Source organism: Chiloscyllium punctatum, chromosome 45 (assembly GCF_047496795.1).
Source record: "Chiloscyllium punctatum isolate Juve2018m chromosome 45, sChiPun1.3, whole genome shotgun sequence".
Lineage (NCBI taxonomy): Eukaryota > Metazoa > Chordata > Chondrichthyes > Orectolobiformes > Hemiscylliidae > Chiloscyllium > Chiloscyllium punctatum.
Window position 1 is genome coordinate 20,617,183 of NC_092783.1, and position 21,288 is coordinate 20,638,470.

General features: G+C 40.0%; 1 protein-coding gene across 1 annotated transcript in view; it reads right to left on the minus strand.

Annotated features, from left to right (window-relative positions):
• The window catches only part of LOC140467209 (AT-rich interactive domain-containing protein 2-like), a 257,492-nt gene that overhangs the window by 47,703 nt on the left and 188,501 nt on the right, over positions 1-21,288 (minus strand). The window contains exons 9-11 of the mRNA XM_072563419.1: positions 17,775-17,871; positions 15,804-16,013; positions 11,297-11,461 (exon numbers count right to left, since the gene is read on the minus strand). Of these exons, the coding sequence (XP_072419520.1) occupies positions 11,297-11,461; positions 15,804-16,013; positions 17,775-17,871 (472 nt within the window). The remainder of the gene's footprint in view (positions 1-11,296; positions 11,462-15,803; positions 16,014-17,774; positions 17,872-21,288) is intronic.

Consider the following 21,288-nt stretch of genomic DNA (forward strand, 5'->3'; position numbering starts at 1 on the left):
GATGGGGACAGGGAGAGTTGGTGTGGGGTTTGGGGGTTTGGAGGGGTAGTGGTGGACGGGGGGGGGGGGGGGGGGGGAAAGAGGGTGAAGAGTCAGGTCGAGGTCTGGAGGGTGTAGAAGGCTGAGGAGAGGTGTGGTTGGGAATGTGTGGCTGGGAATGTGTGGCAAGAAAACATGGGGCCTGTTGAACAGTTGAACTCCTGACAATCCATGCATTTAATAAACAAACTTTTTCCTCAGTAACTATTTACTTTACTGCATTGGCACCCTCTGAATTTTCCTGATTTGAATGGAGACTGAAGGTTCCAGGTGGTGAGGAAATGTCCATTGGAATCTTCAATCTCTAAGGAAATTTCTTCCGAGTCTGACAGATTCCACAGACTCCCCATTGGCAACTCCCATATACTCTGGAATAAAGATCGCCTGGCAATCAGAAAATCCTGGCTAAAGTCAGACTGCAAGAATGGGTAGTGCCACAATTATTCCTTTCACAGGACAACTTCAATGAAAATACTCATAGTAAATGGGAAGGTGAGTTATTTGGCAACAATGTGGTAGTGCAGGTGCACAAAATGCTGGGGACCAGCTGGTTTTTGGACTTCAGAGTTTTTCAAATTTCAGAATAAGTGACAGTTTGATGGTGAAATTTGTAAAAAGTCTTATCGGAGGAGTAGACTCACTCAGTAAAACTGCCTCTTGAGACAACATTGAGGCCTGCCAGTGCTGGGCCACGCCACGCCACCCCACCCCCGCGTCATATTTGAGTGACGCACATCAAGTGGGTGTGGAGTTGGGTTAACTGTTTGCACACCAAACAACTTTGCCAATGAGGAAAAAAAAACTTCACAAAAAACCTTTGGACTTTGAAGCTTTTCGGATTTTCAGATAAAGGGTTGTCTACCTGTAATGTGTAAAGTTAAATCAGTAAGGAACTACCTTACCTAATTCCTCAAAGAGGAAGTGACTGGGTTGAATAAAGTATGGTAAAATATGTGGTTAAACTGACCTGCTTCTTTAAGACTGCAAAATTTACTCAGGTCATAGCAGAAAATCAATTATTCATTTATTCAATTACTGTTCAATCACTTATTAAATACAATTACTGCAACAATAACTATCTCTGTGGTTCACTGCTGCTACTAACGGAAATCTGTTGCCCAACTTTAACAAACTACAAGCTCATTGCTACATTCTGTTTGTTCATTTGTAATTTGTTCAATACATTCATAAAACAGCATCCAATCAACAGCTAAATTTGGAATGCCTAACATATAATCCCAATTTAGGAGTCCCTATGAACTGACACCCCCCAACTGCTCACTAGGTATCAGTGAGCAGATTATTTTTGATGAAGTGCCGTTTAACAGAACTGTCTTCAGCACCTTCCACCACATTGATAATGGAGGAGAGCAGGCTGATGGGTACAATTGGCTGGATTAATGTGCCCTGCTTTTGGTGGACAGAAGATAACTTTGGCATTTATTCAGTCCAAAAAAATTTGCCTATGTTGTAATTTCACTAGAACAGCTTGGTTAGGAGTGGAGATACTTTTGGAACACAATTCTTCAGTACTATTGCTGGAAAGTTGTCAGGTCCCACATCTGTTGCACCACCTTACATTACAGCAAAGTATGCCAAACAACGTCATCTCTTCTTTGATGACAACTGAAGTGCAATGTAGTGATCGAGTGTTAGAGGTCTACAGCACAGAAAAAAGCAGCCCCTTGGCCCATCAAGTCCATGTATGAACAAAATCAAGCACCTTATTATTCTAATCCCATTTTCCAGCACTTGGTCTATAGTTTTGGCATCGCAATGCCGATCTAAATACTTCTTAAATATTATGAGAGTTTCTATCTTTACCCAGCCTTTTAGGCAGTGAGTTTCAGATTCCTATCATCCTCTGGGGGGAAAAAAAATCCTGTAAACTATCCCCTCTAAATCTCCTTCTCTAGTTATCTTTTTACTCTTACTGTACCTGCAAAATAACTTGGGTGTTTCTTTTAATTTACCTGTCATTATCCTTCCATGTCTCTTTTTAAGTTCCCTCTTACACCTTCTATACTCCGCTTCTGCTGCTTTGAGCCCTCAGTGTCTGCAATACATCTCCTAATTTCTCTTTATCCAATCCTGTAAATCCTTCGACATCCAAGGTACACTAGTTTTGTTGTTCCCACCCTTTCTCTGTACTAGGGCATTTCTTTCTTGAATGCATCTATTGGTGTGACATAGATGTACCTGCACATCTCTGCCCACAGTCCACCCAGACCAAATCATGTCTGATTTTATTAAAATCTACCTACCCCTAGATTAGAATTTAAGATTTCTGGTCTATACTGTCCTTTTGCCTACAATCTTGAATTTAATGGAGCTGTGACCACAGTCTGTAAAATGCTCCCTCCAATAATACTTCAGTCACTTGCCTAAAACCTCATTCCTTACATTTAAGTCCAGGACTTCCCCTCTCTTGTCAGGCCTTCTCCATACTGGCTTAAATTATTCTCCTGGATGCATGTTAAGAATTCTGCTTCCTCTAAACTTTCACACTATGACTACCCTAGTTCTTGTTGGGAAACTGGAACCCCCTCCAACATAATTACCCTATTGCTTTTTTTACTTCTGATTTGATTGCTCTTTCTACAGCTTCTTACATTCCTGGAAAGCTCAACTCTCAGCAGAAGACCAAAGTTCTCTCAAATTACCAGACTGCATCCACTGAAAATGATATGACCTCCTCTGCACAAAAGAAGAATGTATCCATCAGCTGCTTTATGCATCTGAACATGACTGACTAAGGTATATTTCATTGATTACTGGCACTGAACCAAAACCATGCCGAAATAGACAGAAGTCTGGTATTCCTAGAGGATAGGCCTGGGTCAGATTCCACTAAACTGTAAAACTCTAAGAACCTTTTTATTAATTAATGAACTTTGATCAGCTGGGAACAAAGGTGGAAACTTTATAGGGTAGGGTAGTCAATGGCAGGAAGTGCAGGTAACAGAAACTAGGGTGTTGTTTTGTAGCAAGTGACTGCTAGGTTAAAAGTCCATCTGCTCGGAAGTCTCAGAAGGGGACATTTCCATTGATCAGAGTATGGTAATAGGAGCACCACCAGCTGACACCTTAGTCAGTCTGATATTCGCATAGTGTACAGTTTAGTGGGAGTGGTTATTGGAAATTACAGGCAGATCTGCTACACGGGTAGTCTTTGTAAAATGAATATTCTGTAAGTGAGATAGGGTTGAATTAACTGAGAATTTAAAGACTGAACTTTTTTTAGAAAAATATTTTTCCATAAATGATTTACTATTACATGAACTTGGCTATTCATAATTTTGTAGAACCTCAGAATTGGGCTACTACTTTCAAGATTTGGTGGTGAGACTACATGCAGACTGAAATGGATTTTCTTGGCATTAAATAGGAACATAAGTTGAACATCTTTTGTTGAGCAACTAACATTATGTACATGTAATATTTAAAATCACTGTCATAGCATTACCAGTACTCAATATTTTATTTAATGTGCCTTGTATGAACAGGGAAATTAGAGTGGTGGTGTGGGCTCTTTCAATATACAGAGTAAAAATTGCGTTAAAATTCCAGACTTCACTTGTCATTAGAGACTTCACCAAGTAAAGGTACAATCCACATTATGCGTGAGAGATCTACTTACAAATGTGGCCAATGATGACCAAATGTCTAGCATAAAAGCCCAAATAGTCTGAACGTTTTACTGTCATGAAATGTTTTGGGAAAGATTCACTACATTCAATCCAATATATTCTGTACTATCGAAGCCTGCAGTCAATACCTCAGGTTTCAAATTATTATTCTTGACTCAAGTATAAAATCTTTGCGAAGTTTTGTAATTTTCATTATGCATTTGTATAAAGGACTTCAGATGCAAGCATTTAAGCAAATACTTTATTACAATTGTTCTTCCAGCAGTAAAGAACAATTCTAAAAATATTACACAATGTTTACATCAAATATGCTTATTGACAAAAACATCCATACCGGACTGCCTTGCACATAAAATTGGACATTTTCTTGAAAGCTAATATAATTCTCAAACAAAGGGAAGTTTCCATCTTATTTCCTTTGACCCCCATCATTTTTCCTAAACTCGCCTTTTTTCTAAGCCAGAGTAATCAATCGCTTTTTAAAAAAGCCCTAATTTCATCCCATTGTACTCCTAAGTCAATGAATATCATGGTTGGGTTGGGTATGCCTCTGAGCTTTTCCGTTACCATTACCTCTGCAACCATTTCTTGGCAGAAGTCTTTTCCCCATAGAGCAAAATGTCACAATGAAATTTCCTCTACATTGGGGAGATCAACACAAAGAATAGCATTATATAGAATGCCCATGTTCAGGGTGCAAATGTGACCCTAAACTTCTTGTCACATTATTTCAAATTTCTGCCAACTGCCTTCTACACTGTTCCAATGAAATTTAATGCAAGTTCAAGGCAGATGGGATTTAGTAGCTGAAGAAAATCCAATAACCAACTGGTAAGATGAATCCTAGGAGTCAATTTCACTCAATGAATAAGGAAACAAGATAGATGCTTTAGAAACTATAACTGAGTAATGATAAATATCCAGTACTTTCAAATTATTATTTGATCCTGATTGAAGTAGGAGCTCAAGATATTTTGCTGTCCCTAATTCAGGGAGGGTTAGGGTGAATCACAGCTATCCATTTGTTTTTACTTTAATTCATTCACAGTGGGTGTTGCTGGCTTGGCCAGCATTTACTGCTTATCCCTAATTGTCCAGTTAAGAGTGAACCACATTGCTATGGGCCTGGTTACATGTACGTTACACCCAGTCCCCTTCCCTCAGGGATTTTAGAGGATGGGCTTTTCCGACAATTGACAAGAGTTTCAGCGAATCACTGCACAAACTGGAGGAGCAACTTATCTTCAGATTAGGCATTTGACAACCTTCTGGACTTTAACATTAGAGTGCAATATCTTCAGATTGTGAACCCACTCCGTTCCTTCCATTTCTTTTAGCTTTACGTGTTACATTCTGTCACCATGTCCTCTCCACCATCTCCAGAGTGGCTGTTTGTTCTTTCCAGTTTGGCAGTTATGCACAAATTGTTCTACCACTCTCACGTTCCAATCACTTAATCTGCGCTATCAACATCCTTTCTCCCCTAGCACTCCACACCACCACTATTGCAAAAAGTGTTGCCCCCCTCCATACTTCACATCAATTCCACATCTAGACTCAAAAAGCTAGCTTCCTCTCTTTCCATTGATGCTGCCTGACCCGCTGTGATTTCCAGCATTTTTTGATTTCATTACAGATTCCAGCATCTGCAGTAATTTGCTCCAACAAGAATATCATAGCAATCATAGACTCTTATTTCTAGATGTTTAATTGAATGCAAATTCCACCATCTGCCATGGTGAGATTCAAACCCAGGTCACCGGTGTTGTTATGCATGTGTGTTAAGATAGTGGGTCAGGTAACCCAGATTTGGGAGCTAGGGGAGGCTGTCTAAAAACAGACTGAGGGGCCGGGAGGATGCACAATAAAACATTCCCTATTCAGGTTGACCCTCTGTCTACTTCATGTTCTATTTGTGGTTCCAAAATTACAACAACTGGTGATGAGAGTGGGATATGAGCTGCAGACTGTGCACTAATGCAGTTTATTTTGTCAGGAGGAAGGATGTCACCCAGACTCCCAAAATGGCATGGAATTGTAGAGGTAACATCAAGGGAAGCTATCACAAGGGGACTCAGGCTGCAGTCAATGTCAAGGAAGAACAATACGCACCGGAAGGAGGTCAAGAGCAGGTGTGAAGGGATTTGGGCCACAGCCATTGGCTGAAGAGGGGAGTGCTCGCCCGACAGCTTACCGAAGTTGTTGCGGACAGCAGTCACAATGGGACTCAGACTGTGGGCGATGCCAGAGAACAATGGTATGCTAACAAAGTGGGCGACAGAGTGACTGGTGCAGACAGCATTCATGCAGGAGACCAGCTGTGAACAGCAATTAGACACATGGCAGGAAACTAAAATGACAGGCCAATTTGGAGCAATAGGACCATTTAATGAAGAGATGGAATGTTGGATTCTGTACACTGAATATTTTGATGTGAATTTAAATGTAAATAAGGTGGCTGAAGGCATAATTATACCAGTTTTCTTGAGTATCACTGGGAGCTAAGGAGTGCGATGCAACCAGAAAAACCCATAGAGAAAACATACTAAGAACTATGCTGTGTTGGGAATTTATTTTGCACCAAAGCCACTGATGATCATGGAATGTTTCCCTTTTTATAGATGGATACAGCAAGAAGAAAAGTCCAATGCCAATTTGTGGCTGCCTTGAAGTTAGCAGAACACTGCAAACTTGGATAGTTCCTCCAAGTCGCCTTGCGGGACTGTTTGGCTTGTGGCTTCTGACGGAAGTGACTAACAAGGTGAGACCTGAATTTCAAATCAGCTTTTGAAATTGCTACCTTGATGAGATTGAATACCAGGGAAGCAGCAGAGTTGAGTGACAATACCTGGGAGCATAGAGCAGTGGAAACTCAGTAGGGTGCAGTACCATTCTTTGAATACCACTGATGTGGCATGAGTGCCCCAAAGAGTCGATGTGCTGGACTCGCGAAGCCCAGTGCTGGGTAAACGAGTGGGCCATATTGCCTGAAATTGCTTGGTACAACACAACACAAGCAAGAGAAGGGGTGTCTAAAGGAGACAATTCAGAGGATAAGATCGTACGTGCTGCTACCCAGGGAGTAGACTGGGAGTCAGCCGGGTCTGTGGGAGAAGTCGAAGGCCCAGAGTTAGCAGAATTTCAGTTAAACATCCTGTTGGCGTGGGGTGAAGCTAATAGTTTCTGGGTTCTTCCCAAATTAGAGGGTAAAACAGTGAAGATGGGAATGGATATGGTGTAGTGGTGTCTGATTCCCAAATCAATATATAGGGAAAAGTAAAGGCACTGTCACTGCCTGCCAAGATTATACTACAGACATACGTGGAACAACTGTTGCCATTGAAGGGCTATGTACTAGCAAAAATATAGCTAAGGGAACAATGTGCCCAATTGCCTCTGCACATAGTGAAAGACAACTACTCTGCATTATTATAATGCTCTTGATTACAGTAATTAAAGTTAAATTGGGTATGGTTAATAGACTGGCAGATTCAGAAATGAGTTTGCAAGATATTCCAGACAGGTAGGAGGATGCCTTTAAAGGGAACCCTGGGGAAAATAAAAGGATTAGAAATTAAACCCAAGTTGAAGTAGGAGGCTCATCCAAGTAATCTGAAGGTGCATCCAGTACTGTATGCTGTCATGCCTAAAGTGAAGGTGGAGCTGGAACTGCTGAAAAATCTGGGATTGTTGAACCAGTAGCCACCACTGAATAGATTACTCCAATTATCCTAGTCTTAAACACAAATGACACAGAGACTCAATACCCACTTCCACGTATTGAGAATCTGTTCAGTGGACTGGCTAAGGAAATTGATTCTCAAAAATGGATCTGTTGCAGGCCTATTTGCGACTGGGGAGTCATGAAGGAGCTCCAGTCACCATTGACAATAGTGACACACAGGGTCTGTTCCACTACAAGCGACTGCCTTTTGGCATCATATCTGCATGACATTCTGGTCACTGGATCCTCGGAGGAGAACCATTTGAGAAACCTAGAAAAAACCCTAAAAAAGGTTGTATACACACAACTTAGAATTTAAAAAAAGAGAGAAATGTAAGTTTTTTAAAGAAAGGCTCCATAGAATACCTGAGCTATGTAATTGATGAGGAGGGACTACACAAGATGCCCAAGATGGAAGTTGTCATAAAGGCCTCTAGAGCAGAGAATGTGTCTCAATTGAAATTGTTCTTGGGACTTGTAAATTACTAGACCAAATTCATGTCTGATCTGGCAACTGTGCATTGGTTGGGAAAAAGGTGATCATGGAAATTGACCAGGAATGTGGGGGGAGATGAAACAAATCCTAAAAAGGCCGCAAGTGTTGACTCACTTCGATCCAAAGTGAGCTGCAGCTGGCTAATGGGGTTGGCATTGTCCTGTCACACATTTTGCCGAATGGAGAGGCAAGGCCCATTACAATTGCATCAAGGTCACAGAGTCATACAGCATGGAAACTGACCCTTCAGTCCAACTTGCCCCTGCCAACCAGGTTTCCCAAACTAAACTAGCCCCATTTGCTTTCATTTGGCTCATATCCCTCTAAACTTTGCCTATTCTTATACTTGTCCAAATGTTTTAAATATTGTAACTGCACCTGCATGTATCACTTCCTCTGGCAGTTCATTCCATATGCAAATTATCCTCTTTGTGAAACAAATCCCCCTTAGGCCCCTTTCAAATCATTCCCTCGCCACCTTAAACCTAAGACTTCTAGTTTTGAACTCCACATTCTCTCTCCCCCCAGTAGAGAAAAGGCCTTTGCTATTTACCTTGTCTATGACCATCATGATTTGATACATCTTATAAGGTATATACACCTTATATATCTCAACCTCCAACGCTTAGGGAAAATGTCCCAGCCTATTCTTATAACTCTCACCCTCCAGTCCCAATAGCAATCGTGTAAATCTTTTCTGCACCCTTTTCAATTAAATAACAATCTTCCTACAAAAGGGCAACCAGAACTGTATATAGTACTCCAAAGGTGGTCTCACCAATGTCTTGCACAGCCGTAGAATCCCTACAGTGTGGGAACATGCCCTTCGGCCCAACAAGTCCACAATGACCCTCTGAAGAGTAACCCACCCAGACCCATTCCCCTACCCTATTATCCTATATTTACCCCGAACCAATGGGCAAATTCTCAACTCCTATACTTAATGCTGTGACCAATGAAGGCAAATGTGCCAAATTCTTCACTGGCCTGTCTACCTGCGATGCCACATTCAAGGAACTACATACGTGAACCCCTAGGTTTCTCTGTTCGATGACATTGTCCAGGCCCAACCATGAACTGTAAATGCTGCCTTTGTCTTACCAAAATGCACACCAATGAAGAAGAGAAGTATGTCCAAGTAGAAAAAAAAGGAAGGATTGGCTTTGCTTTCATCATAGAATCACAGAATCCCTACAGTGTGTAAACAGTCCACACCAACCCTCCAAAGAATAACCCACCCAGACCCATTCACCTACCTTATTACTGTACATTTCCCCTAATATACCTAACCCACACATCCCTGAACACAATGGGCAAGCTAGCATGGCCAATTCACCTAATCTGAACATCTTTAGACTGTGGGAGGAAACTGGAGCACCCTGAGGAAACTCACGCAGATATGCGGAGAATGTATAATCTCCACACAGACAGTCGCCTGAGGCTGAAATTGAACCTGGGTCCTTGGCCCTGTGAGGCAGCAATGCTAACCACTGAGCCACTGTGTTTGGTAAGATGATGATCTTTCCAGAAAATCAACAATTTCAATTACAGCAGACACTTAATGCTACTGACAGACCACAGGCTGCTAATCTCCATTTCTGGCCCTTATACAGGAAAATTGTCAATAGTGGCAGCATGCCTGCAGAGACAGGCACTGGCTCTGTCTACTCATATGAATTCAATACCAACAGTCGGAGAAACACAGCAATACAGATGCTTTGTAAACCATTACCAGGAAATGAGGGCATTCTCAACTGAAATTTATATATTTTTTTCCAGTAAGACCAGGTGCCAGTGTTAGCCAGTCAAGTGTGGAACGCTACCTGGAATGTCCTGGTCTTGAGCCTAGTGGTGCACTTAGTCCTGAAATGAAGGACTTGTCATAGAAACTGCTCAGAATTACACTCTTACCTGTCCAGGAGGTAAGAATTGTTGTACAAGATTGGTTTTTAATGTGGGGAATGAGAGTTCTTATTCCTACCCTGTTAAGAGAAAAGGTGTTGGAACAAGTGCACCAATGGCAACCCGGTGGGGTGCAAATTGGCAGTTGAACTTGGACGCCCAGACTGAGAAGAAAACAGGATCGTGCAGATCCTGCACATTAGTAAGAAAAGCTTGTCATTACTTCACCTTGGGAATGGCCTCAAAGGATTCAACTCAACTAGGATGGCAACTCAACAATGTTCCTCAGGAATGCCACATGCAATGACCCAGCGCTCGCTAGCATCCCTAATATTCAACCGCCAGCTGAGAACCATGTTTACAGCCAGAAGCAACAAGAGATGAGATAGAGAGAATTCAAAAAGCTAAGAAAGGTGGGAACCTTGCGATAAAGGGTATTTCAAAAAAGAAAGACCCTGTTTGCCAGGAATTACACATCGGGGAAAAAACAGATCCCAGCAGTGGTTCAAACAGGACTGTTGTCATATACAGTGTAAACTAGGGATGAAACTGGCCTTGAGGAGACATGCAGAATTGCTGGGTGCTCGATCTCACCAAAGGGGGAGGTGCCTCAGAATACCTTGCCGGTCCAGATGGGACCAATGGTGTTAACCAAGTCAAGTGCCTCAGGCCAGAGTTGGGCATACAAGGAGGAAACACCAGCAGCATCACCGAGCAGCAACAGCCATAGAGGGACACAAGTGCAGGACAAGAGGAGCTTCCAGAAGCCAGAGAGACTACGCTAGAACAGGTTCCTGAAATGAGGAGATGGTCTTTGACATGATCAGTATCACAGGGGGATAGCAATTCCTCAATGTAAACTATGGAGGGTGCATTTCCTTTTCCTATGCTTCTTTTTTGTACATATTGTTGGATGTATAGGATACGTGTGTATGTGTGCAAGTGTGTACACATATGGAAAAATAAAGGGAGCGGGCAGTTAGCTGTGTAGTTTTGTGTGTTGCCATTTTAATAGATCTGGTCAGGTAACCTGGAGGCAGGAGCTACAGGAGCAGTCTAAAATCAACTGTGGAGCTGAGAGGGTGCACAATAAAAGTATTCCCTATTCAAGGCAACCCTTCGTCTACTTCATGTTCTGCTTATGGCTCTCAAGAACCACAAACACAATAGCCTGAAAATTATCAGGTGTCTGGATTAATTGTTCTTGATAACAGCATTAGGCCACAGCCTCCGCTGCCATGGCAATGACTGACATCAATGCATAATCCATATCACTTCATTCAATATCTAAACAGGACAGAGATAAGTGCAATTATTTTTGACTGGATTCAGACAAAGCAAAGGGGTCACAAAAGGTTAACAAATGAATCAGACTGGAGGACTAAATCATAATGGAAGATATCAGAGACTGCTTACAAATCTGCCCCAAGTCAATTCAATGCTATTTTGGCTAAATATATAAGTGGATTGAATCAAATATCATACCTGTTACAGGGGTGCTCTGATTTGAAACATTTTCTGTTGTGACTGATCGAGTGGTCTCAGGTGTTGGCTGCTGAAGAATGCTCTGCTGTTCTACTAACTTGACTGCAGCTAGTGCATCAGGAGGAAAGTTCTGCATGTCCACAGAAACTAGGCAAACAAGCTGATCTGAAAATGATAACAGACTTTATATGAAATCAAACGTGTTACCTAACTTTTAGAAATCATCTGATATTACTAGCTTTGCAATTAATAAATGTTTTTATCAGAAATGTATAACAAAGGCTAGTAAATACAGCAGAGAGTGTGTGGGAGAATTTGAACAGTATTCTTCTGATAACCTCATAAATTATGTAAGTGGTTTTAGATTTACATCATTCCCCAGGACTTTTGCCCATGTTACAGCAGCTGGTAATTTACACAAGATAATTTAGACAATTCACTACAAACCTGGTGTAGTGCCCCTTTCAGTTTACTCTACAAAATAAAAATCTTTTTGAATCGTACTACAATCCAATTAAAATCCTTTAAATAGTTTTAAAAACGCAAATTGTACTTTCAGAAAGTTTGAGTTAAAAATTATTCAGAAATTATGATTCTCATGACTGAATTTTTAATCAAAAATAGTTTTGCTGGCTAGTTACACAGGACAACTAGATCAGCACTGCAAGGCATTCACAGAAGTGACTGACATTTGTAGGTATTTAAGGACATTTTCCTTTTGCCTTCATTTGTTTTTTTTTAAAAAAATCTTCCAATATTTATATTGTTCTGTATCTGCTGGTTTTAAAGCTGCACTATAATCATCCAATGCCTCTTGTTCACCATGCATTCCTCAATTGAAATTCTTAAGTTTGCAGAAATTAGGTGTCATAACACAAATCTAAAAATCTAATCGTCCAGATTTGATAAAGGAACATTCCCTATTAGAAACTAGGCCTTATGGGGGGTCATTAAATAACAATCTACAATCTCTGAAATGATGATAGATCTGTGGATGTAAAGTCAGGAGCAGTGCACTACTCAGCTTCGTGGTTTGGGAGGGGTCAATTGAAGGGAAGTTTAAAAAAAAATCTAAAAGAAATGAGAGAATCGAGAGGTGCAGATAGAGAAGAGTGATAATCAAACTGTGCCAGGAATAGGTAGAAAATATAGCAGAAAAGAGCAGAATGTGTGCTATAATGGTAAAAAGTCAAAGATTAAGGCTCTTTACCTGAACGCATACAGCATTTGTAACAAAATAAATGAGTTAATATGACTTACTATGCAGAGGTGGTTACACAATCATCTAGACTGTGAACCCAATATTCAAGGGTATCTGACATTCCAGAAAAATAAGCAAAAAGGAACAGGTGGGGGTGGGGGGGTGGGGGGTTGTTTTGTTAATGCAGGCAGTATCATTGTGGTGATAAGTGGTAAGATGTGTAACACATCATAAAGCAGAATCAGTTTAGGTCTAAATAAGGAGTGGCAAGGGAAGGAAGTCACAAGTGAGAGCTGTCTCACATTAGGACAAAGTATAAATTCACTTAAAAGGAGAATACAATAATTATATGATTGTACATGATTGTAATCTGCATATTTTGACTGGATAAATTTGAGATGGGCAATGATGACAGAGTCAGAGTCATACAACACAGTAAACAGGTCGCTCGGTCCAACTCATCCGTACTGACCAGACATCCCAATCTGACCCATTTGCTAGCATTTGGCCCATATCCCTCTATACCCTTCTTATTCACATACCCATCCAGAAGACTTTTAAATGCTCTAATTGTACCAGTCTCCACCACTTCCTCTGGCAACTCGTTCCATACATGTACCACTCTGCTTGAAAAGGTTATCCCTCAGGTCCTTTTTAAATCTTTCCCCTCTCACTTCGAATGTAAGTATCGAGACTGCATCAGAGGTTGCTTGCAAGAACAGTATGTTGCAGCACTTACATGGGATTAGGCTATTTTAGGTCTAGTAATGTGTAATGAGGCAGTATAAATAAAAGATCACATAATTAAGAATATTCTTTGGCGGGGGGAGAACAATCGCCACATAGTACAATTGCTACATCAATTTGAATAAAGAGCAACTCAGGTCTCAAACTAGTATCCTCAGTTACAAAGGTGTGAAGAAAGAGTTGAGTAATGTAGGCTGGAAAAATATACTAAGGGGAAAGTCAGTGATGAGTAGTGTAGACATTAAGGAAACTATTCCATAATGCTCAGTAAGAATTTATTTCTGTCAAAAAGGACTCTATGAAAAGGTTAAACCACCAATGGTTAAGAAAGGCCAAAGTAAGTCTCAAAAGCCAAGGCAAACAAAGCAGCAAAAACCACTGGTAGACCAGAGGATTGTAATTCTTTTCAGTAACAGCAGCAGATAATTAAAAAGCAAATAGAGAGAGAGAAAATTGGTCATTAAAGTACGTCGATACTCCTGCTCGGTTGCTGCCTGACCTGCTGTGCTTTTCCAGCACCACTCTAATCTTAACTCTTTTCAAGATGAAAATACATTGGCAAGAAAGAAAAACAAACAACAACAGCTTCTACAGGTACGTAAAAATAAAAAGTAGCTAAACTAAGTGTATGAGGATGCAATTGGGGAATCAATAACAGTAAACAGGGAAATGGCAGAAATTTTAAGTCAACATTGTCCTCCACCATGAAGACCAATGCACACTGTGAACATCCCAAAAGTTACAGATAAGCAAGGTGTTAACTGGAGCCAAGATTTATTATAGTCTCGATCATCAAGGATAGTATTTGACAAACTGATGAGTTGAAAGGGAGATAAGTTGCTAGGTCCTAACAGACTGTATTCAAGGGTCTTACAGGCAGTGACTACAGAAAGAGCAGGGCATTGGTCAAAACATTCCTGAATTCTCTGGATTCTGAGAAGGTAGCAATGGACTGGACAATTGCTAATGTGACACCCCTGTTCAAAGAGGAAGTGAGCCAGGATGCAGGAAATTATAGGCCAGTTAACCTAATATGTGCTTTGTGAAAAATGCTAGAGTCCATTATTAAGGAAATAGCAGCAAGGCATTTAGAAAAGCTTAACACAATCAAAGTAAGCATGATTTTGAAGAAAGGGAAATCATGTTTGAAAAATTTGCTACAGCTATTTAAGGCTCTGTATAAGTACAGTTGATAAAAGAAAACGGAACATGCAGTGCAGTTGCATTTCCAGAAGGCATTAGACATGGTGCCACATAAAAGATTATTGTGCAAGTTAGGAGTTCCTGGTATTGGAAACAATACATTAACATGGATTGAGTTTTGATTGATACACAGAAATCAGTCAGTCAGGATTAATGGTTCTTTTTCAGGTTGCAAATATGCAACTAATGGAGTGCCACAAAGGATCAGTCCTCAATTACTTATTACCTCTATTAGTGACCTGCAGGAGGGGTATAGGAGAATTTATCCACGTTTGCTAACAATACAATAATAGGTGGGAGGGGATGCTGTGCTGAGGATATTAGGAATTTGGAAGGGAATATAGACAGGTTGAGTGATTTGGCAAAAACTTGACAGTTGACATTCAAACAGAAAATTCAGAGGTCATGCACTTTGGTGGGAAGAATTAAAAGACAGATTATTTAAATGAGAGTGACTCCAAATATATGCAGCACAATGATCTGGGTGTTTTAGTGTTTCATGCACAAGGTTATTATGTAAATACACAAACAACAAGTAATGAAGGACAAAGAATTTCAGTCTTTCTTATTAGCAGTTTGGAGTTTAAAGACAGTAAAGTCTTGTTACAACTGTATAAGATGTTGTAAAGTTACACCTGGAATACTGTGCACAATTTTTAAAAAAGAATATATTTAAAAAAGAATAAACCAGTATTGGAGTCCATTCAAAAGTGATTAATTCCACTGATTCCTGAGATGTAGGGATTGACTTATCGAGAACAGCTAAACAGGTTAGACAGATTAGGCTATTATTCATTTGAGTTGAGATGAATGAGTGGTAATCTTACTGAAACATACATGATTCTGATGGGGTTTAACAGGATATATGTTGAGCAGATCTTTCCATTAGTGTGGACTTCTCAAACCAGGGTTCATGGTCACAAAGTAAGGGACACTCCTCTAAAACAGATTCAAAAGAATTTTGTCTTCCAGAGGGTAGTGAATGTCTGGAATTTTCTACCCCAGAGAGTCGTGAAGGCTAAATTACTGCAAGTATTTAAAGAGAAGGCAGATAGATGTTTGAAGTATCAGAGAGTTGACAGCTGTGCTGAGCTAGCATTAAGAGAAGTTGAGGCTTGGGGCAACCAGTCATGATTTTGTTGATCAGCAGTGCAGCCTTGAGGGGTCAAATAGCCAACTCTCTCTTCGGTTTCTTTGGCTACCACTTTTCAAAGGAATAAGTACACAGGGAAAAATTCTTGTATTGGTGTGCATTACTTTTATAAGTAGCATCTCAACATGCCCAAAGGTGGATGATTGCCCTTCTGTGTAAAGGAAAAAGCAGGCATCAATCAACATCTTTAAATCATCACTCACCAATACTTCTCTCCACTTTGATAATCTTGGTGCAAGTCACCTCTCCCAGACTCGATAACATATACAGAGCTTCCAGACTGGCCAATAACAGCAAGATATCTTGGAGAGACAAATGGTTCACAATCTCTCGATAGGCCTCCTGTTCCACACACTCACAGATGATATCGACATTCTCTTCAATTTTACAAAGATTAGCTAAGATTTCCATTCCTAAGAAAAAAATGAGTGCTTTTAGTATGGAATTTGGAAACAGCTTCACACAAAAGAAATAGAACGAGATAAGAAGTTATTCAAATAAACAATAACTGTCATAATTTGGCAGTAAATTATTAAATCATTCCTGAAGAAGGGCTTATGCCCAAAACGTCGATTCTCCTGCTCCTTGGATGCTGCCTGACCTGCTGTGCTTTTCCAGCAACACATTTTTCAGGTAAAATTATTAAAATCAAGAATACTGCAGATGCTACAAATTTGAAATATCAGTAGAAAACATTGAAGATACTCAAATCAGGCAATATCTGCAAGGACAGTAGTGAAAGTGACAATTCAGATTTGTTACCTAGAGACATGAAAGCAGTAGCTCTGTTTCTCTTTTAACAGATGCTCCCTGACTGAAAGTACTTTAAATTATTTAGATATAGGTTCAGTTCAGGTACGTTAAATGAATGTCAGTTGAGGATAAAGTATTGTAGTAGATCATGTTATTTCCTTGCCTTATGGTCCATGTGCGCTTGTATACTGACTTCATTTCGTTACCTTTGAGCTTTGTTTTAAGCAAGCACCAGCTTTCTTGCACTTCATTGTTCAACTTTGACAATCGCTCATTTAGTCCCAAAAACTATTAATTGTGTAAACAATTCTAATGCAAGACTTTAAAAAGCAATTGTAGCTTCTTTAATCAACCTATACAGACACGCCTTCGGGGCAGGCAGGAGTTGTACCCAGACCAAAGCCTTACTTTTGCATTTCCATTGCAGTTTAAGTTTTTTGTTCTATTTTTAAACTAATTTTCTGTCATTTAGGTTTCATGTACCATACCTCCTACATTCTTCAATATATGGAAAACCAAAAGGTCTGACATCCAATTCTGCTGCATTTACAACAGTGACAACAATGTATTCATTTGTTTTTTTTTGAAGAAAACTGCACTAATAATGTAGCCACCAGTTCTCTGGGCGTTAGATCTGTATCTGTGGTTGCAGATGTCAGCTCTCAACACACAGCCGATTATAGCTCATTTGAATAATGATGGTATACAAAAAGATAATGAGATTCCTTTTCCAAAGTAAATTGTACATAACTAGGAAATGCACAGGAGCATAAGAATGCCAATGCAGTAGGAGTACACTTTTCACATGACACCCATGTAATTAAGGGAATGCTGCAAGCACAAGGGCAATGGTGTTCTCACTCTTGTGCTTTCAAACATTCAAGGCAGCATTGGGATAGTAAATGAAAATGCATTGAGCCCCTATCCAACCCATCAGCTAAATCAAGCAATGATTCAAGTAATCAAAACATATATATATTCCATGACTTTAAAGACTACTGGCAAACAGCAACCAAAGTGCTTCAGACTTGTTTCACTGGACCCAGAATGTAGCACAGGAGGGTTATTGGCTTACTTGTGCCACAACAAACTTACTGATGTGACAGGTATAACTGTCACATGGGAGAAAGTGAGGACTGCTGATGCTGGAGTACCAGAGTTGAAAAATGTCGTGCTGGAAAAACACAGCAGGCCAGGCAGCATCCGAGGAGCAGGAGAATTGACGTTTCGGGCATAAGTATTTCTTCAGGAATCCTGCCTGGCCTGCTGTGTTTTTCCAGCACGACATTTTTCATAACTGTCACAAGACCCATTAGGTAATCCAATGAGGGGTCCACTTAAAAACACAGGAACTCCATGTAAGCTACATACCACATCATATACAAAACAGTATATTTCAAACTGCAGAGGGAAAGACTTACCTCTAATTCGAAACCACTTATCCGAAGAGAAAAGACATTTTGTAATGGTGTGAAAAATCACCTGGGTACTTTGGAAGTCAATTGGATCCAACTGCAGCTGAAACAAAAAGCAAACTTAACTGTGCAAACAGGACTACTCTAAATAAATCACATTACGGATGTTAAAAACAAAGAAGAACAAAGAAATTTTACAGCCCAGGAACAGGTCCTTTGGCCCTCCAAGCCTGAGCCGATCCAAATGTACGGTCTAAACCTGCTGGTCAATTCCTAAGCATCTGTTACCTTCTACTCTCCACCTACTCATGCATTTATCCAGACATATCTTAAATGAACCTACCATGCCTGCCTCTACGACCTTTGCTGGCAATGCGTTCCAAACGCCCACCACCCTGTGTTAAATGCGAATGATGTGGCATGCTCGAATTCAACCCTTGAAAATTCTTCAAATAATTGGTTAAGGGACTTAAGCTCGGCAGTTGAAATTAAGTCCTATTGAACTACAGTCTACAATATATAGTCCCTCAACTATAGTGCAACTGACTTTAACAGTTTCAATAAAGTTACCAAAGTATAAAAAAGCAGAAGTGCTGAAGGAATCCTTTTTGAAGTTGGGGCTTTAAATGTATATTTGACAGGCCGTAACAGAAAGGAATCTATTTGTGCTTTTATGTAACTACAAAAAGTTCCTCCTTTCTCTACTGTAGATCCCCAGTTAGGAACACTGCCTACAAACCACAAAAATTGTATTGCTTACTTATAGAGTGGGAAATTACAAGAAAATATTGATGAGTGACAAATTTGAAATCAGTATCATAATGGTAATTCTATTTGAATTATTTAGTAATTATAGCTTGTTACCATTAAAAACTGATTTGATTCATTGGGAATAGATTTCATTCAAGTTTCCAGAAAGCTTTAAACCAATCAGATACACTGAAAGCTGTGACAATCTTACTTATAATTTATATATTAGAACAATTTACTCTAAGCATTCATCGGATGAGATAGCACTAGAATTTCAAAACAGACAACAACAGAACAATACGGCGCAGAACAGGCCCTTCGGCCCTCGATGTTGCGTCAACCTGTGAACCATTCTCAGCTCATCTCCCTACACTATCCCATCATCCATGTGCTTATCTAAGGATTGTTTAAATCTCCCTAATGTGGCTGAGTTGACTTCATTAGCAGGTCGGGCATTTCACACCCTTACAACTCTGTGTAAAGAACCTGCCTCTGACATCTGTCTTAAATCTATCACCCCTCAATTTGTAGTTAAACATCAAATACTTGAGATCACACAAGTTTCTTCAGAGTTTTGTCTAGTTATCTGATGCCAATTACGGTATACAGAGTTTCAGCATTGTCATAATATTTATTTGCAACATCAACCAATTATGATAAATTAAAAATTTAGAATCAGAACACCACAGTCACCATTTCCAATATGGGAACAGGCGTATTATTCTCCTTTCATCTTTTCTTCTCCACCTTGCCCATGGTTCTTCTGAACAAAAAGAATAAACTTTCCCAATTTTGAAATGTCATAAGTAACTTTCAAAGCTAGTGTCTTTGCATTTCTCCCCAACCCCTCTTCTTCTTATGGTAACATTCTTCCTTTGTTCTGCACATCAATATGCTTAACGTGCTATATGCTTAATGTCCCTCAAGATCAGTTAGTCAAAAATATGGGAAGGTTCTTTTTCCTTTTTAAAAAACAAACTGCTCCAGTCCAACTACAGTACATTAATTCTCCAGATAACCAGAAAGTATGTTACTGCTGGAACGCTTATCTTCACAGCGATAGCTAAGCTCCTTCATTTGGAAATTTTCATTCGGGTCTGCTTTCCTTTATTGGTCAGAGCACAGAATATAGGAATTGGGAGTTCATGTTGCAGCTGTACAGGACATTGGTTAGGCCACTTTTGGAAAACAGAGGAACCCAGATTATCCGAAGAACACGGGCGGGAAGTAATTTGATTAATCGAATGCCGTATAACATAGCTAGCCAAGCATTGGGACCTTGCGATATTGTTCGGATAACCTGAAATTCGGTTAACTGAATGCCAGATAATCGAGGTTCCTCTGTACTGCATGCAATTCTGTTCTCCCTGATAGAGGGAGGATGTTGTGAAACTTGAAAGGTTCAGAAAAGATTTAAGGATGTTGCCAGGGTTGGATTGTTTGAGCTATAGGAAGAGGCTGAATATAGGAAGAGGCATGGGGAGTCCAGAACTACAGGGCATAAGTTTAAGGTGAAGGGGGAAAAATTTAAAAGGAATCTAAGGGGCAACTTTTCCACGAGGAGGATGGTGCATGCATGGAACGAACTGGGGGGAAGCAGTGGAGGCTGGTATAATTACAATATTTAAAAGGCATCTAGATAGGGATATGAATAGGAAGGGTTTGGAGGGATATCCACCAAGTACTGGCAAATGGGACTAAATTACTTTAAGATTTCTGGTCAGCATGGATAAGTTGACCAAAGGGCCTGTTTCTGTGCTGTACATCTCTATGACTCTAGTTAGGGAAAGTGTAGATGGGCAAAGTTGTGCTTGTCTGCAAGAGACTAAAGGCTAATATGCAGATGCAGCAAGCTACTATGGAGACTAATAGAATATTAGCCTTTACTACAAGAGGATTTGAGTACAGGAGTAGTTAAGTCTTGCTTCAGTTGTACAAGAGCATATTAAATCCACCTAGAGTTCTGCATGCAATTTAGGCCTACTTGTCACAGGAAGGATATTACTGCCATTGGAAGATGATGAATGTTTGCCAGATTTGTTCCTGGAATGGCAGGACTATCCTATGAAAGAAAATTGGGCAAACCGGGCCTACATTCTCTAGAATTTTGAAAACTGAGACATGATATCATTGAAGCCTATAAAGCATAAAAAGGGGTGGAAAAGGGTAGGTGGAGGTGAGATGTTTCCCTGGTTAGGGAGTCTAGAACTGGGGTGGGGACTGGGGTGGGGCACAATTTTAAAATATGCCCAAGTGACTTAGGTGACCATAGAGGTTTGTGGAGGCTCAATCTTAAGTTTGTTTAAGATTAATAAATTTCTGCTTATCAATGGCATACATGGTTGAGGATAGGATGAGTAAAAGGTAATGGAGTGTTCAATTAACCAAGATCTTATTGAATGGTAGGACAGGTTCAACAAACTGGATGGTCTACTCCTGTTCCTATGCTCCTTTCAGTCACTTGATTACCAAACAGCACGTACTTTGAGATTTCCTGAAGGTTCAGCAAGTCTTAGCAGTATATTTTCAGTTCATTACAATTTCTGCCATTTTGTCAATTTGACTGGAATACCACTATAGTTACAGAAAATGAAAGAATACCACACCTATTTACTGCACCATTACTTAAAACATTGGTCAATCTGAAAACCTTTACCATCCAATTTCTAGGCACACGAATTAGCACATGCTAACAGTGAAACCCAGTGCGCATGTGAAATGGACACTGATCTTTTATGTGCCCACAAATGTGTTTCCATTTTTGAAGATA